Raw genomic sequence first — 19,400 nt, 5'->3', positions numbered from 1 at the left:
CTAAGGATTTCTGGGGTAGTAAAGGTGCCATTTTATTTGATAAATTATATTTCCTAATTCAGCTCTTGATGGGAAGGTGGCCAAAGAATTATAAACTAGAGATCATATTGAGTTTTCCACCACATATATTTTTCGATGTCTAGGTTATGATCTCATTCATGCTGATGAGAGATAAAAGCTTAAATCAGTGTCCAAGATGTGCATTTATTTAGGTTACTGAGGTGAAGTGAAGGGCTGTAGGCTTCGTGATCCTGATGTGAAAAAGATCGTGGTCAGTCAAGATGTGGTATTTGATAAAAACTGTATCTTGAATGAACCCCTTGTCGAGTTGTTGTCTCCAAAAATATGGAACTCGAGCCATAGGATGTGAAGACACCATTACTCCATAGAGTTTTGGAGGAGACCATTAAATGCATTATATGATGAGTTTCATTGCATTGGGGACCAAATATCTTAGTCTACAAAATGGGAAAATCACTTTATGGATTCATGAAATCTCTGAGGTAGCGGTACGAGAAATTTGACTTGGATATGGTGTAGATTGGTTACACCAGGTGGGAGTTTGGTTGTTGTGTTTACTTGAATCGATGTGATGTTGAGTCGTTCATTATCTTGATGCTCTATGGAGATGATATGCTCATTGCTTTGAAGAACTTTGATGAGATTGCAAGGTTGGACTTGGAAGGAAGATTCTTGCTGTAGAGATCTAGAGGGACATGGAGAGAGGCCATCAGATTCTTGGAGTTGGAAGGAAGACTCTTGGTGGAGAGATCCATGTGGCTTACCTAGAGGAGTTATCTTGAGAAGACTATTGATCTCTTCTGCATGTCTAGTGCCAAAGTGGCCAGTACTTTTATGCATCATTTCAATCTATCTAAAGTGCAATTTGTGAAGATGGAGGATGACATGGCTGAATGATGAAAATTATGTTTCCTAGGGCCATTAGTTCTTCTACTTATGCTATGTTCTACATAAGGCCATATATTATGTATTTTTTTCTTGTGAACAAGTTTCTGAGCAACCTAGAAAGGAACATTGGATTGTGGTGAAGTGGACTCTTCCATATCTAAAAGGCTCAATAAGTATGGGGATTCTGTTGAGAGGAAAAGTTTTCTATCATCAATGGGCCTTGTTGGTTCCAAATTTGTAGGTGATTTAGATCATCAAACATATACGATATAATGTGTTTACTGTGGCTGGTAGACTTGTGAGCTGGAACTCAATATTGCAATCTAATGTTGCTCTGTTTGGAACTGAGCAGTACATGGCTGATAGAAAGGCAGAAAAAGAGGCCTTATGGTTAAATGTATTGATAAATCATCTAGAGATCCGAAAAAGAGAGGTTTCTTTACTGAGAAACAATTATACTGATACATGCTTGTCAAAGAATCAGGTGTACCATGCAATTTCAAAATGTGTTAATGTGTGATATCACACGATCTGGGAGTTGCTGAATTTTGTTGAGATTGTTCTTCAAAAGGTGCAAGCAGAGTAGAATTTCACATACATATTGTTGAAGGTTATCATGTGGGAGAAGTTTCTTCGGTGCTTGGACATGCTTCAAATTGTCAGTACCTTGATGAATGTGGAGTGCTTAAAAGACGATGGAACGACGTCTACTTGGGCTAGGGTGTATGTCAAGGTGGAGATTTTTGGAATGTGTCAAACCCCAGCTCATATTACAGGATTGAGGGGTTGAACCAGCCCTTGTAATTTCTACACTGCAGATCTTAGAAAATCGGATATGCCTATTTTATAGGATTGTGGATATTTTTTAGGCAACCACTAAGGCCATTAGTAGTGCCTATAAAAGTTCATTCTTTCTCTTGTTTTGTCATCCCAGTAATTGGAGTTCTTTGAAATTTGCTTTAAAATAAGGAGTCTCTCTATCTCCCTCTCCCTCTCTCCCTTCTGATCTCCATTGGTGCTAAGGGTGCTCAGTTGATGACAAGGACATGGGGACTTGACGAGGTTAACAATGACGTCTTGCATTCTTCCTGTAATGCATTCGTCCGATGATCATCCACACTATATTCTAGATTCGTTCATGTCCAAATATGCTTTTACAAATTTTTATTCCCAACAATATCATACTTACTAATAATCTCAATTTTAGGGTTAAAATTTGCCGTTGGTGATTGAGATTATTCAATAAAAATATATTTAACCGTACTTAAAAATACTCAGTTAGTGATGAGTACGAATCGTCTACATAGGGAACAATGATTAAGGAATTACTTTCTTATACTAGTGATGATGGACGAGCGGATCGATGGAAGCAAGATTTGAGGATGTGAGCTAGTGATATCGATAAAAGATAAGTAATTATAAGCTAATTTAACTTAAAGAAAAGAGTAAGTGATTGTGATGGATATGACGATGAACGACGGTATGAATGAGGATAGTGGTTGGATATGGAGTGGTACGATGGCAAGGATCGAGAGATGAGAGAATGGGGACGTAAGTAAGTGAAATGATAAATGAAACGTTGATAAAAAACTATAACTATGATAACGATGATGCTGGGAGAGAAACAATGTAATGCGAAGACACTTACCTTAGATCCTTACATTCCGCCAAGATCACGGCGATTTGCGAATGCCGGTAAGCTCCCCCTCTTCTCTTATGTCTCTTCCCACACACCCAAGACACCAAGAACACTCTTGATGGATCTCAAAACTCACTATCTTTCAATCAGCCCACAAAAGTAGGAAGCAAGATCAAGATGATTTTTACAATGATCCATGCCTCTATTTATAGATCAGAAGATCAAAAGTTATGGTCGTTGGAAGTTGAAGCAATCCTAGCCTTTAATTTCTTCTCTCTCCTCATCAATGTCATCGACTTCGTGCCTGTTAAGAAGTCAAAGCACTCGGTATTCTGTGGCTTTTTGTATTCTGTGGCTTTTCATATTCCATGGCTTTTCGTATTCCGTGGCTTTTTGGATTCCGCGTCTTTTCGCATTCCGTGCCACATGTACATTTCAAAAGGACAAAACTAAGAAAAAATCATTTTCTCGACGCTGACGTGGTGGCGCATCGGCACACCACGTCACCCTATGCCATAAAAAAATAAAAATACTTAAAATTTCATATTAAATAAAATAAAAGCCCAAAAAAACGTATACATATATATTTTGACTCAGAAAAATCATATCTTTCCAAATTTAATATCAAAAAATTCCAGAAAAATCATATTCTGTCTCAAAAGTTATATTCTTTTAGAATATATTGTTAGAAAAATCATAAAAATTCAGAAAATTCAGAAATTTGTTCTAAAAATATATTTAATCATTTTAAGCTTAATAACATGCAAATATCAGTAATTTAATGCATAAAAACATGTAAATATAATAATACAAGGCACTAGAAATGCATGTTATCACTTACTAAACTCCGAAACGTTAATGGCCAACTACAATATCACATACAAACATAATGAATTTAAGTTTTTACTATTTGGGGACTACCTATATAAACACATGAATAAAAAATAGTAACTCAAAGGAATTATACTCTTGATAAAACAATTTCCAAGATGTCACGATAAAAAAATTCGAAGAACTCTATTATTCTTCATACAGAAGGTTCTTCAAATCTCCCAAGACAGGGGAGCAATCCCCACGAAATGAATATGGGAGAGAGAGAGTAGATACAAGGAAGATGAAAAAAAAATGAGGGGACCAACAAAAAATGCTTCTTCACAAAGGAATGAACCCTCCTAGTGGCTGTAGTTGTCTTGGGGAACCACTCTAAGTAGGATATGCAATGGCCCCATCTCAAGATAAAATTAGTAAGGAATAAGGAGGGGGAGTGACATTAACATCAGAAAACTACTCCACCACATATGCAAACAATGACTATTGTTATTTCTTAGTTTCATACAATCCTGTGCCCTCTCCCTTATTTCATCTATTATCTATCTCTCTTTCTTTTATTTCTTATAGTCTCTCTCTCTCATCTCTCTCTCGCTCTTATCTTCAGATGGTATAACTTTGTTTTTTATTGCCTTCATCTTTGTTCATATTTTTACTAATTTTAATCTTTAAATGTCATTCCACAATAAGACTTTGCAATTTTTAGTGTACAAATATACACCACAATTTTGAAAATTTATGATTGTTAAAGATGCCTTATTATAAATGATATTGGACCTTATTTTTATTATACTTGCGTAGTTTAATGAAAAACATTCCTTATACTTGTGGTGAAATGTAGGAACCACGGTCAGACCCAAAAAAGTAATTTTTTTATTAATCTTATCTTCTTTTATGATAAAAAGTGAGATGCTTTAGGGTAGACCTGCATGAACAATTTATAATTTGAGGAAATCAAGCTCACATAATAAACTTTGTTAAACTATGAATAATATATTTTCAATTAGGGTAGACCTGGATGAACAATTAGATCATATTCGAATTTAAAGTTAGTTTTTCCTTGCTTTCATAAGACATTTGATAATTGTGAAATCCAGAAAATAACATTCAAGATTAAAAGAAATTAAAAAAATTGTGCAAACTGTATTCTAATAGACAATATAAAGCTTTAATTTATTTGTCATAATGTTTAATTGTCTGATGTTGGTTATCCCAACACAATTTTGTCTTAAATTTATGACTTTGCATTACTCTTAATTTAATGTCAGCTAAAACTCACTTATAAAATTACTATTTAGATATTTTTTCCTTTCTCCTGATATCAATTGTCTAATTCTGGTTTCCCTGATACAAATTTTTCTCAAATTTATTACTTTTATTAATGTTCATTGTTAAAACCATCTAGTTTTTTGCATAAATATTTGACGTAGGTTTACTCACCACATTTTTTATTAGGTATTTCAGAACACTCAGTTTTTAAAAATGCAAAAAAAAAAAAATTCTGCTTTAAGACTTTGATTTAGGGAAAAATATTTATTAAAATTTTCTTAATATAGAGTACGGGTCTAATCCACGTGGAACAGATAAAACAGGATTAAGTTCAGTCATTATAGATTTCAGTTTATATATATGTATTAATGTATTATGTTGATAAAACAGGATTAAGTTCAGTCATTATATATTTCAGTCTATATATATAAGGAAGCAATTTTACTTATGAAACACAACTAGTTAAAAGTAATTTAAATGAAAAAAATAAACTATGATATACTTTTAATGTATTATGTTGATGTTTTTCTATAGAAACAGGTGAGAAAAAAAAACAGAGATACCACAAACCTACTTGAATCCTAGATTGTATATTCTAATAACCCTAAAAAGTGTATGATGCATGTGAAAATTTTAAATAAAATAAGCAGAAAAAATCAAGTATACAGCATATTTTTACAGAATTAATTAGATGTTATCTGGGGAGATGGGAGCCGGGTGGAAGGTGGAGCTAGGGATCGGGAAAAAATATTTTGTTCATTTGCAAATGGACAGGAATAATCACGGACAATGACATAGAAAAACCCTAATGAACAATCAGCGAACAGTTGGCAGGAATTTTTTTTCTATAATACACGAACAAAAACATGAACAACTAACCTCCCATCCCTAGATGTAGCGGTGAAATCAGGGGGGAAGGGAGTGGGAGTGGGAGCGACAATAAATTATATTTTATTTTTCCCTGTCCTTTGTCTAGTTTGAAGCCTGTCACAAATCTAGACCAACTAGCCGGTCTACCCTAAATTGGCAAACTGACGGTCTCGGTTCTGTCCGGTCTAATCTAACTTAAGCCCAAAATGTCAAACCCTAATCAGAACAGATGACTGATGACGGCAAAGGATGGAAAGGACGACAGTAAGGTAGAGAACATTACAAGTGGAGCAGGTTACGTTATGTTACTCCTCGAGACAGGATACCGTTCAGTTTCTTCGCGGCTATTTCTTGTTTAAATTTCTCCCCCTTTTCTTCCGTTCATTCTTCCGGAGGAAAGACGAAGATTCAAGATGTGGAGGAAGCCGAAGAAGACAGATTCAGTGCCAAAGGTACGATCTCGCTCAAATTTCTTTATTGATTCCAAATTTAGCGTTATAGATCGAGTTTCTCTGTATTTTTTCTGACATTTTTCCTTATTTTGGCTTCGAATCGCCTATTCGGTAGCTGATAATCGAAGACATTATCGGTTTGACGACGAAGAACGCAAACGGTTTCGCTTCGGATGCATCGGCTGGTGTTTGTGCTTACCTGGCCGGTTGTGCGGTCGTGTTGTACGATGTAGAGGTTGATAGGCGCGCGCCACTCATGGTGTCGTCCAGAGTGCCCAAACCGTTGAGCTGTGTGGCGCTGGCACGGCAGGGTAGGAGAATCGTGGCAGCCGGTGAGGTATGTTCAAGAAAACGAGAATGGAGGGAAAATATTGGTGAACTAATGCTGCCGTATCTAATTCGCGAAATTTTCTTGTCTATGCCGATGTGTTTCATCTTTTAGTGCCTAAAATTAAGGCGGGTCCATCTTCTTTATGCTATTTTTAATAGTCGAAAAAAACAAAGTTTTAATCGTTGGTCTGTTATTCCTCATCATCAAGACGTCAGAATCACGCGGTTATGATGTAAAAGGCTGGATTTTTTGACGTTATCGTAGAAGAAAGTTATATTTTGGACAGTACTCTTCATTCTTAGAAATATAGGGTTGATGTTTGGAAGTTTGAAATGCTGTTCTTTCGCAGTCTGCGCAGGCACCTGCGATCTTACTTTGGGATTTTTCTACTGGCAGCTTGATATGTGAGTTGAAAGGCCACCAAATTCGAGTGCAATCGATTGACTTTTCGCCAGATGGTAAGTTAATGAAGTCAAACTGTTCCAAATTTCAGCAGTAGACTGCCTGCCCACTTTTCTATATTTTTCTATATGTTGACTTCTTTTTTACAGGAAAAACCTTGGTCTCCCTTGGACATCACAATGATGGTCATATCTGCGTTTGGGATTGGAAGAGTGGAAAGTTATCTGCTAAAGTGAAACCCAGCTCCACTCCGTATCCTCTTCTTTCTATTAAATTTGTATTAGAAGACAACTCATTTGTCACTATCGGGCGAAAGCATCTAAAGCTTTGGAGCATTAAGTCATTGAAATCCATGGGAAAAGACTTTCACCCCCTGGACTCGAAATCTGCAAATCTTTCAAGTCACAAAAGCAGATCCTTTGTCTCAGTTGCATCAATTTTTGCTGCCAAACCGATTTCCAAAGACACCTCCAGAGAATCAATTTCTATTTATGCTTTGACTGAGACAGGCAAGTGTTGTAACTAGAGATTCCCTTGTTTATTTATGTAACCTCTTATGCGGCTAATTTTTTGCATCTCAGGTCTCTTATGTGAAATAGATGAAGGGTTTACGATCAAGAAATACGTTGACATGGAGGTATGGGTTCTCATCATTCTCTCTCCATCATTTCCCACGATTCGGTCTTTTTCTTTAATTCATTTTCAAGTAGAAGAGACATTCTTGTTAGCGTCCTCAAACAATCTGATCGCATGTCGATGCTATAATGGCGTTGTACAACCTTTCAAGTTTAATATAGGGTTTAGGGTCATCTGTAAACTCTCTCTTTTCTCATATTCAGTTTTGTCTTTCATTCATTACAGGTAGAAAACATTCTCTACGGGTTGTACAGTTTTTTGAAGTTATAATTTAGGGCTTCAAGTAAAGTGCATAGGGCTTAAGCGGTATTCTTTCTCCTTCTTTCTCCTGATTCAGTCTTTTCTTTTACTTTTCCAGGTAGAAAAAGCATTCTCCATATCCTTGTCAGAGGATCTGGTTGCATGTGCATGCAGCAATGGCGTTGTACAACTTTTTCAAGTTCGCGGGCTCCTCTACGTGGGATGTGTGACGTATGCTGATCCAGCTGTGTCTTTTGGTCATAAAAATTTGCCTTGCAAAGCAGAATCATCCGAAATGCTCGCTGATCATGATATTCCTAAGCCTGATGCAACTGCTTGTCAATTTTTATCCCCATCAAGACTCGGTGACCAACTCAGACTATAACTTAGGTGAACTCCAGAAAGCTTATCTCATTGCTATTTCTGACGCCCAATATCCTCCAGGTGTCATCTATGCAGATCACAGCTTCTACATATGGGACATAGATCAAATTCAGAAGGTGAAACCTTCTGTTATCTAATTTCATGGCCCATTAGTTTTTTCTCATTTTCGCCTATCTTGTTGTGAATGTGATAGAGGGTTTGGCACCTGTCATCATCAACATATTCAGTCCTTATCAATGCTGACCTTGACAATGACATTGATGGTTTCTAAGGTGGTTGATGATGATGTTGAGAGGGTACCCTGAATGTTTGATGTTAATGATTGACAAAGAGTATTAACGTCAAGTCAGTGTCAGGGGATGACACAAATTACATATGTAGGTGTCTCGCAGTGACGGTGACAATTTTTTTGGAGGGTGACAATGATAGGCACTGCTGTAAAGTTGACATCGATGTTGACAGATATTGATATTGATAATGTCATTGACAAATCGTCAACCATCCCTCAACGTTGCTGCCTGTCCCATGCCATCATCGTCAGGACATACCAACCATACTAGAGACCATGAATTGGTCACCATTGATAAGGAAAGAGAGAGAAAGATAGAAGAAATGATGCTTTGATAGCAATGGTTACATTCCTGAACCACCCTTTGGTGGATCTCTCAGCCAATTCAACAATTTCTTGTCTTATCTAGTTAGGAGTGGGCAACATGTATTTAGAGTGAAACCATAAAAAATCCAAATGACTGAATTACCGGATAGGGGTTAGGATTCCTAACGCTGTGTGTATGAACATCCATATTGGAACTTTTAAATTTCCAAAACCTATGAGGGATCAGAAGAGGGTGAATAGATATTATAACAGAGAAACTATTATTTTGTTATATCTTCTCGTCTCATTCCTTGAAATGGAAGTCTGCCGTGTGATGTGCTGAGTTAGAAGTGATCCTTGATAGGACAATGGTGATTAAAAATGGATTTATTGATGAAAGCTAGTTTTTAAAATATTTTCTCGTATTGCCAGACGAGCAAATGCTGCGTACTTGTCTCACACAGTGGTTGCATATGGGACATTAAGAACCTGCCAGCAAGAGACTTGGATCCCATTGGTTCCGCAGAGAGTGATAAAGTCAGCTGCCGCGAAGTATCGTTTGTGACGTGTTCTGCAGATGGCACAGTAAGGCAGTGGGACATCGCACTATTGACTCACTTGGAGAGTAGTCAAGATCAGAAAGACTTGACACAGAATGAACAAATAACCAGCTTTGTAGATGAAAGTTCATGTTCTTCTGTTCAATTAGGTAAATTTTTTTTTTGAACTAATTAGGTAAAATTTATGGAACTTCTAGTGACAGAAAATTTGTAACTGATGGAACTTTTTACTACATCATGCTCTCAATATTCTCCTACGGTTCATAGATCCATCTGATTCATATTTGATTGAACAGTTCTCATCCTGACATTGTGCCTGATTGTTAATTTTAGTAGTTTCGTAAATTTTAACCAGATATTTTATTGTTTAATTTTTTATTTTTTTGCTAGTAAGTTGCGGCATACTTGACCATGAAAATGTAGACGCAAATCTTGATGACAATGCGTTTCGGACAATGGCCGTCAGTTCAGATGGTCAATACCTGGCTGCAGGAGACTTAAGGGGAAACCTGCACATATTTAATTTACAAACATCTACATATACTTGTATCAAGGTATACTTGTCATTGAAATCGTTAGTCTTTAATTTGATACTTCTAAGCTTCATTTTTTCTTTCTTATTAATTTGAACACTAATGAATTCCCATTATATGACTTGATAATCAGTGGTGAATTACTGAATTGAATTTATTTATTTTTAAATAAGTAAAAAAATGAGTTATTGAAACCGTTAGTCTTTATTTTGGACACTTTTCAGTGTTGCAATTTTCTTTCGTTTTCTTCTATAATGAATTTCTGCTAAAGTTTTCTTTAATTCTTTCATTTTGACACTTTTAATCACATTCTATTTTTATTTTAACTATTAAGTGAATTCTGATATTATACCCGACCCTCCTGGAGGACAGCCTTGTCTTTTGGCCAATAGGGCCACCTATGTCTCTCCGATCCCCTGTTTCCTCTAAATAGCATAGCCCTTCCCTTAGTAAGTAATTTTTTTTTGAAAAGATTGAAAGTTATGTTATTGGCTATTTGTGTCCCTCCCCTCTACGTCCAAGTTCCGTCCCTCCTACGAGCCTCGTCCTTGTGATCATCATCTTCTTCACTGGTTCTCCAGGCGGCTCGTCTCTGATCAGTCCCTACCGCCTCTATTTGACCTCTTCCCTAACAGTTCCTGTTCTCCTCTCCGTCTGGGAACACTCTCGCTTGCTTCCCTCTGACTCATCTATTTCTGTACAACTGAGGTTTTACGCCTCGGGATTACATTGTAATGGTACATTCTGCATGGGACTTATCAAATTCCTGCTGTGGATTTTTCCTTAAATGGATAATGGATTCTCAGTTTTGATTTTTCCATCTCAGAAATACATTTTTTATGCATCAATTTTTTGCTGTGAAAATATTAAATGACACCTTCAATAGAAGAAATAGTTTGTTTTTTACACTTTTCATGTTTTTCAGGAAGCTCATCGTGCGGATATCCTTACAGTATATTTTGGTATTAAAGGTTCTTGTGATAAGAGCCATTATCTTGTGACCGGAAGCAAAGATCGAACCATCCATATCTATGATTCCTCTAGGTCTGATTTAGAGCAATAAATTCGCCTTTTATTATTAACAAATGTGGGTATATGTGTAATGTTGATTATTTGCTATTTTCAGAAACTTTGACCTAGTTGAAAGCCTGGAGGACCATCCTTCAGCTGTCACCTCGATAATTCTTACATCTGATGACACAAAGCTTATAAGTTGTGGTGCCGACAGGTGAACAAATTTGAATTTGAACCATTATAATTATAAGCCATTTTTTATTGACTTGCTAATTTTAATTACAGATACCTATACTTTCGAGATGTCCACGTGTCAGAGACTGGATGCAGGGTTTCACGACGTTCCAATCAATCAGGTCATCACAGTGGCATCTTTGATGTGGCAGTTGAACCTGCACAAAAGATAGCAGTGACTGTCAATCAGGTGCTTGTTTGGGCTACTGATGAAATACTATTAATTCATGTTTAGTGAAATCTAACCCGTTTTCTTTTCTCAAGGATAGGAAAATAAATAAATATAACGTATCTTCGGGGAAGTTAGTTGGTTCAATAAAAGAAGAAGCGGATCTTGGACAACCTGTAAAGGTCAGAGAAAGTTCTTTCTCTCTCTAGCCTATTATGTACTATTTCAACGTGATATTTTTTTACCAGGTCCTTATTGACTCCACTGGAAGTTATATCGTTTGTTCTTACTCAAACAAATCATTAAGATTATATGATTTTGTGACGGGAGAGGCGATCGCCCAAGTAATGGGCCACGCCGAAGTGATAACTGGCTGCATATTTTTGCCTGATTGCAGACACTTGATAACGGTGAACTCCTCTCCTTATTTTTATCATCATTCAAAATTTCTAATTTTTTTGTGGACTGGTTGATTTTTAGGTGAGCATTGATAGCTGCATTTTTATATGGAAACTTCCTCCTATCTTGTCAAGGAAAATGTCGCAGAAGGTGAAGGATCGGTTTTCCTGGGATGTTGAGAAAAGTAATAAAATTGTTTATCCTTTGGAGGAAGATGTAAGTTTTGAGTTCAGCGTCTCAAGGCTGCCAAAGTGGGCACAGACCAAAGTAGAGAGAGAAGATGTCCTCGTACAGGTGTTGTTTCTGTAGTTGTGACCTATGTTCTACTTATTTATTTATTTCATTCTGATTATCTTATATTATTTTTAGATTTATTCAGATTTCAAAGTATAACTATTTTAATTTTTTTCACTTCGTTTCATTAGATTTCATAAGAGAGCTAATAAATGTTGACGTTTACAAGTGCCTGTTTCTTATGATTCCCTCTTTTGCCTGCAAAGCTTTGATCTAGTGTTCGCCCATCCTGATACTGGTACCGGATGCCGGTATCAGGACGAATGCTGTATGGGATACCGGAAAGGCAATTTCCGGTATCCGTTCTTTTCGATATCCAGATATCGGATATCGGTATCGGATATCGGTTGCTACAGTGCTGATATCCGATACCAATATCCGTCTCGATGTCGGCATCCGTCTCCGTCTCAGGGGGGAGGATGACGACATCGGATATCGGGTGTGGACATTGGTTTTCGATATCCACAGCGAAAGTATACTATAAAATATTATTAATTTTTATGTGTTCAGCGATTAACATGGGTAAGAGAGTAATAAGTAAGGTTTTTTATTGTTTACACATCTCGTTTGATATATACAGCCAAATATTTTTAATTTCTTCCATATGGGATAACAGGATTCTAGTTTGGTGTTAAACTCTGAATCCCTTTATCCCATATGGAAGAAAATAGAACTTTTTACTTATATTTAATGAGGACGACGTATTAAATAATAAACAAATATAATGCCCATTAAATATGGTGAGTATAGATTAAAATAGCATTTTATCATTTGGTGTATAGTCGGACTCATTTAATACATACAGAGAAAGGTTTCTAATTTCTTCCATGTGGGATAACGGGATTCTGAGTTTACAGTACACTTCGAATCCTGTTATCCCATATGGAAGAAAATAAAAAATTTACACTCTATATATTAACTGAGATTTAAAATAGATTAAAATCATTTACTGCTAGCGTACGTAAGTCAGACATTCATATGAGAATCGCATTTTTACTGTCGATACAGGTTCCGATATCCGGATGCTGGTTCCGATATCTGGATATCGAAAACCGATATCCGGCATCTGGTATCCGTCGCGTCCCTTACCTACAGTATCCGGTACCGATATCCGTCTACCCCTCAGAGACGGATATCATCCGATATCCGATCCGGCACTGTCCCATTTTTTCCCGGATATCGGATATCGGTTGTCCGATACCGGATGACGGACGGGTATCAGTTGGGCGAACCCTACTTTGATCTATTAGTCGACCAGTGTCGTCTTTTTTGTTCATGTATTTACTCTTTCGTTTTACATACATAATTTAGAGACAGTTTCTCCATTTAATTTGCAGATGAAAATTTCAATTGGACATTGAAATTTGGTTTATATACTTAGCACAATTTCTTTTCAGGGATCCGACACCAACATTTCTCCTGAGATTCAGCAATCGGTATGCTCTGATTTAGGAATTGTGGAACAGATGAATCAAAACTTCAAGTACGTCCACCTTCTCCTTATATGGTCACCGAATCTAGATAAACAAGGCGCTTTTCTTCATTCAAAAATGAATGAATCTGTTTTTTTCCTCACAACTCAAGCCTGTTCGTACTATTGAACCAGAAATGTGCATGAAAGGAGTTGTCAAATGGCAAGTGAGCCAGACGGAGCAGGTCCTAGTCATTCCTCAGGTTCTTAAAATCTCTCACATCAAATCTGCTCAGCAAACATATTAAAATATTAATCAAGATCTTAAAGTTAAGCTTTTCGATTGAACATCATTTCAGTTCTAATTCATTTTTGGGCTATTTTTCATCCGCAAGAAATTGGGTTCAATGTACAGCTCATATTTTGTGTTATAATTGCATGATTTATCTTTGAAGGACGAGTCATGGAGGGGAATGAAGTAAGTAGATCATCATCGTTCAATAAGCTTGAAGAATCCTTATTGGTGATTGGGCCACTGCATGGTGATAAGTCATCAAATGAATCGAGGCTCTCATCAACAAATCTGGAAATCAATGCAGTAGGAGAAAGTAGTCTTAAAGTCCTTGTTGCAGTTGACGTTCATAACCATGCCACCAAAATAACATCCGACGATTCTTTTGGTCAAAAGCGCTGTAATCTGTCACCAACACAGGTATGTATTTTGGGAGTAATTATCATGGTTTATTTTAGGTTAAAATGTATTTGTTGAGAATTCTCTAGGTGAAAGATTTTTCACGGTTACAAGAGCCCAAGTAACGTCTATTTCTTCTTTCATCTTGTTTCTACATAGCCGGAAGTAGAATTTACGGGCAGAAAAAGCTTGTCTGGGCATTTTCATTCTCGCCGATATCAATTATCTAGCTGCAAGAGGAGCGTTGAAACTCTATTCAATTGTGGCCTTCAAAGCCTTGAAGACTCACCAGATCAAGCAGTAAAAAGGGCTAAAGTGGCTCCTCGGCCTGATGACAATGACCAAGTAAGTATCCAATGTAGTTTTCATTCCTTCAGAATGTTCATCACCTTTAGTCATTTTCTCCAGCCAATATCGGTATTTTGATATTGGTTTTCCTCGTGACGGGGATGAAGAGGGAAGAGGGAAATATATACATGTAATTGAGTCCTAGGGCTCGAACCATGTACTTGTCAGGTGGTTACCGATTTGTTCGGGTGACTGCCTCATATGTTTTCAAAACAAAATATATCGGTATTTTGATAACCGTCAGGGAAAAGAAATTGGCAATGTGTCAAAAAAATCTAAGTTCAGTTTTTTCATCAGTCCCACCAATAACCCATGAAATGATGACAATGACCAAACTGAAACCCACAGTAGTTTTTTCGTTCCCTACGAATGTCCTTCTGTTTAGGTCTCCATGGCTCTCTTCTTTTTAGTTATTTTCCCTAGAAATTAAAATATCCCTTGATCATTGACAGGGAGAGGAAACTGACGATGTGTCAAATCCAAGCTCAGCTTTTTCCATGAAAGCGCGTGACATCCCTCATAATGATGACTCCAATCCCATCAAAGGTGATGGAAAGGAAATGAATGAATTTAGAACAGCCCTTGAAGTCATTGACAAAACTGCAAAACAAGCAATTGGCATATGCACAAGATTTGAAACCAATGCAGCTGAAAGTCTCAGAGATGAGATGCTCATGCAATTGAAGGTCTCCCTACCATCAATCTCAGAAAAACTCGAAACCCTGGCGGGGTTTTTAAAAGGAGAAAAGTTTTCTTTTAATTCACATGGTAACAAGGTTTTGGAAGTTGAACCCATTGTGGAGAGATTTGCCGGGGCTCTTTCGGACCGCGTGTTGGAAATGTTGAAGGATAAGATCTGATTCTCTCCGGTAATGGTTGATCATGGTTAGTTGGAATTTAGTGCGATACCTGCAGGATGAACTCTCATCTAGCAAGCATTACGGTATCTAATCTAAGTTTGTCACAATTGGGGCGCATTTATCTTGATGCAGACACTGCTGGCAGAATATTTTCGGCTTTTCTAGATTATATATTTGTGCTCCCTATTTTGCAATTAAATTATACTACATTTGTGCTCCAAATCTCATGATTATTGGGTGGCAAAGAATTGCCTTGTCTTATGAAATATCCCTGTGGTCAAATATTTCTTTGATGTTTTTTTCTGTTTTCTTTTAACATTATTTATATGCTGCATCATCATCCTGACTTTGGCGTATACATGACTCCAAGCAAAGTGTTTGTGATTGATTCCCAGTTTATTGAGCAATCAGAACTAGTTTCCCATACTTTGAGGGCTTTGAAATGTAAGTATTGACATGGTCTTTGACTTTTGCTGTATTTTATTCATTACCTATTAATCATGTTTATGTTTCTGTCCTTGTTGCTAACATATTTTAGCAAATGGGGCACATTCTGGTTTTGATTTAAATCACATGATACTTTTTTGGTCATGTGGTCTTTATATATTCCAAGTTTACTAAAAGTGATCGGGCATAACTTTCCATTCTTGAGGACTTCAAGTTATATAGATATTGATTTAGTTGTCGACTCGTGCTATATTCTATTTTGGTCCTATTTTCAATTTTCAGGTTTCTATCATTCATTCTGAAATACTTCTGTGTTATAGGTACCTACTTTATAATACAGGTTAACAAACGTAATGTGGCCAGGGGATGTTAACTTTTATTTGATTTTTTTGAGTTCAACTTAATTAAAAATTATACGTAAAAAGTTAAGAACTACATTGAAAGTTAAGATTATTTTAGTGGTATTCCGACTTGAACACATACAAGTGTGATCTAGAGAATCATGACTGACTTGAGACTATCTGGATCATCTTCTAATTTGCACTAAAATTAGAATTAGTAAAGAAATACATATAGCATATGTCATAGTGATTTTAGAAATACAGAGCATATCAGTTGTTTCAATGATGAATGAATGTATCTTTATCTAACCATGAAAGTACATTCTTAAGCGAAGCGCTGCAATTTCAATGTTGTTAAGAGATAAAGTAAGATATCAGATACAAACAGGATATAAATTGTACAATTTTATTCTTGTGAAATATTATGAGAAATCTAGATGAGTTTCACGACTTTGTCATGTAACAGGTCCATGCTCCTTGAGTTGAATTATGGAGAGAGGCAGATGAATGAGCTGATATATGTATTTTCAGCATCATTTAAAGTGCTACTCAATCATAGGCATCAGTTATAACTTGTCTCCCACTCTGTGTTATAATTAAATTAAATAATGAACCAAAGAGGGACAAGGAAATGAGATTTAGTATAAGAAGGGGATTATAAGCATAACATATGAAATTAATAATAATATGATCTGAATAGAACAATATATATAGATTACGATCAAATACGTTAAAGTTAGATAATGATGGCAGGAGGAAGAGAAGACACTGATTCAATTGGATGAATATAGGTTGAAGATGGTGAGAGTTGAAGATGAAGATAGTAAAGACCTATTTAGAAGAAATTAAATAATATTGAGATAATCTACATAAGAAATATTCAAACAGAAACAATGAATAAATATATCTGTGAGAATGTTGAAAAATACAATAAATATTAAAATAGGAATTATGATGGTAAGAAAATAGCAAGAAGCTAATGAGAAGCTGGTTATACGAGAGTTACCAGAGGCAATGAATAAATTAATAATTTAAGATTAAGGTTATTAGAAGATTGATGAAGCAAAGAAGATGATATTAAGGACAGAGGAAAAATGGAGAAAAGTTGGGCAAAAAGTAATGGAGGACCATTGGGAAGACCAAGCCCAAACTCGCCACCCACGTCGTGGCGCCCAAATCGACGAGAAGAACTCGAGTTTGATCGGCCCTGACAGTTCTTTACTTTTGCATTACGTCTCTGTGGATTTTTATGGGGTCCATGTTTTGGGCTCCATCGTGTTTTCTATGTTTTTTTGAGTTTTACGAACCACTAGGGGAATGTCTTTCTTTGGACATTTCCCCTAAGTTGACCTATTAGAGCAACCACCCTTACCTATATAAGGGGATGGTGTGCACGAAAGACATTTTGGACTTCTTTGATAAAAGTTTGATTCTCTTTCCATTTGGAGTTCCACCTCTCCCTTGTGGTGATTATTTCACTCTTTTCTAGATTAATCCAGAAGACTACAATCATTGGTCGACTGATTGCAGCTGCTGCTAGTTCACCACCACGAAGATGATACCAGCGTCAGAAGAACAGCTGCCACCGCTGTTGATGACCTATCCATCCGTTACCAGTACCCGAGCCCAGGATCTCGTGCCCCACCACAGCATGGCCGGTCATCGATGGCCGCTGGCCACCTGGTGCAACACCACTACACGTCACCATTTCGGTGATGGTCTCTTGCTTGCGGACCTAGCTGCGACCTCAGATCCGATTGCGACGACTGGGACCCATGGTCATTTGCCCCCCTGGTCCTCGCCAAGCCGGCATCGTTGTTGACAAGTCACCGAAAGTGATGTAGGACGACTAGGGAAAGGACGACTGGAGAGACGGAGAAATGATAAGGACGGAGGGAAGGCAAAGGATGGATTGGGTAAGGGAGGGATAAAACAAACCACATAAATCCACACGTTCGAATTCAGAGTTAAAAACCGATGAAATACTGGTGGTGCTGCTCCGATCCTCGTCGAGGGCGGGAGTACTGCCTTCACCCACCGCGACGATGCCGAAGCACCAAAATCAATACCTGAATTCACGTCACGATAGAAACTCTCGAAGAGAATTTTAGGAAAATTCCAAATCAAAACAAATCTGATGGCGGTGGAGACTTCTCGGGGAATACTGGAGGGAGAACACTTCGACACCAAAGAGTTCAGGCGTACCTCGGCACCGTAGTGCATGAAGAGGTTGCGGGGAATTCTGATCGTGACGAGTCTGGGCGAATCCAGGCGTTCAGCGGCCCACTGGACGAGAAGACTGGGCCCTGGCGGAGAGCGAGACGGTCGAACAGGCACGGACGGAGTAAGCGGGCGCAGGCCCCGTCCTAGGCGGTCTGAGATGGTTGTCGTGGGCACCCTTGGGCGGCGGCCCTGGGCGGCCTGGGACGGTGCCTTGGACGGCCTAGGGCGTGCTGCCCTTAGCGGCTTGGGGTGGCTGCCTTGGGCGGCAGCCCTGGGCAGCTTGGCGGTGGCCTTGGGCGGCCTAGGGCGGGCTGCCATGGGCGGCCTGGGGTGGCGCCTTGGGCGGCCTAGGGCGGGCTGCCCTAGGCGGCCTGGGGTGGCTGCTTTGGGCGGCCTTGGGCGGCCTAGGGCGGGCTGCCATGGGCGGCCTGGGGTGGCGCCTTGGGCGGCCTAGGGCGGGCTGCCCTGGGCGGCCTGGGGTGGCTGCCTTGGGCGGCCTAGGGTAGGCTGCCTGGGCGGCGGCCTTGGGTGGCCTAGGGTGGGCTGCCCTGGGCGGTCTGGGTGGCGGCCTTGGGTCGCCCGGGGTGGCAGCCCTAGAAGGGCGAGGGAAAGAGAGAGAGATAGAGGGAGAGAGAAGAACGGGGGCAGGCCGGCGACGCAATGCGGTGGCGGCGGCGACGGCAGTGGCGGAGCTAGGGTTGAAGGAGGGATAGGGAGGCCAGGCAGTCCTCCAATAAGAGTTAAACAAAAACTCGATTCTTGAATAATGACTGCCTAGCTGTTTCTTAAAACAATGGCCTATACATATAGGCCTTGGAGGAAAGAGAAAACACAACTTAACGACGAGCAATTAAAGACGATAAATTAAAGGCGAGAGACGTGCTTCGTGTCATGCCAAGGGGCAGTTGTTGATCTACCGTTGGCGACGTGTCATGATGTGCCAAGGAGCGTGCATGCGTGGAGACGTGCGTAACGCCAGTATGTTGAAGTTGTCTGATGACGGTTGCGGCGTGTCGATGGCAGAGGTGTTGACTGCGGTTGACTGTGGCGGTGTGTCTGTAGCGGAGTCGTTGACTTCGGTTGACGGTGGCGGCGCGTTCGGTGTCGATGTGTTGGCGTCCACGCCACCAGAAATCCCGTCAGCCTCCGTGGGCGTTCAGCTCCCCTCCGCGGCCGGCTCTTCCACTGCAACCCCGTGACTGAGGTGCTACCGTACCACAGACCAGGGTGATTGCATCAGTTAAAGGTCAATGACTGCCCCAGATTGGCTACCAGCCCACAGTCCCCTTCAACATATTAGGTAGTTTTACTCGCCATTCAC

General features: G+C 38.9%; 1 protein-coding gene across 2 annotated transcripts; it reads left to right on the top strand.

The window, feature by feature from the left end:
- The first annotated feature begins 5,909 nt into the window (after positions 1–5,909).
- On the top strand, positions 5,910–15,359 carry LOC144716531 (Transducin/WD40 repeat-like superfamily protein). 2 transcript variants are annotated; one of them, XM_078591666.1, is made up of 20 exons: positions 5,910–5,967; positions 6,083–6,304; positions 6,648–6,756; positions 6,850–7,209; positions 7,282–7,337; positions 7,695–7,941; positions 8,021–8,076; positions 8,988–9,264; positions 9,506–9,669; positions 10,574–10,692; positions 10,775–10,876; positions 10,948–11,086; positions 11,161–11,247; positions 11,314–11,475; positions 11,546–11,758; positions 13,156–13,241; positions 13,365–13,414; positions 13,625–13,881; positions 14,020–14,205; positions 14,661–15,359. In XM_078591666.1, the coding sequence occupies exons 1-20, from the start codon at positions 5,929–5,931 to the stop codon at positions 15,066–15,068; spliced, it is 3,339 nt and encodes a 1,112-aa protein (XP_078447792.1). In that variant the 5' UTR covers positions 5,910–5,928; the 3' UTR covers positions 15,069–15,359. The 2 variants fall into 2 exon arrangements, with proteins under 2 accessions (XP_078447792.1, XP_078447791.1); XM_078591665.1 differs by having other exon boundaries at positions 13,365–13,432.
- Positions 15,360–19,400: the final 4,041 nt, after the last annotated feature.

Source organism: Wolffia australiana, chromosome 2 (assembly GCF_029677425.1).
Source record: "Wolffia australiana isolate 7733 chromosome 2, ASM2967742v1".
NCBI lineage: Eukaryota > Viridiplantae > Streptophyta > Magnoliopsida > Alismatales > Araceae > Wolffia > Wolffia australiana.
The sequence above is the reverse complement of the archived record's forward strand: the minus strand, read 5'-3'. Positions and strand labels throughout refer to the sequence as shown.

Excerpts from the sequence above, each read along its gene's own strand:
- LOC144716531 (XM_078591665.1), top strand. The coding sequence starts at position 5,929 with ATGTGGAGGAAGCCGAAGAAGACAGATTCAGTGCCAAAG. Across the intron at positions 13,242-13,364 it reads CAGATGAATCAAAACTTCAA|AAATGTGCATGAAAGGAGTT; the intron begins GTACGTCCACCT and ends CTATTGAACCAG. Across the intron at positions 13,882-14,019 it reads GTAATCTGTCACCAACACAG|CCGGAAGTAGAATTTACGGG; the intron begins GTATGTATTTTG and ends GTTTCTACATAG.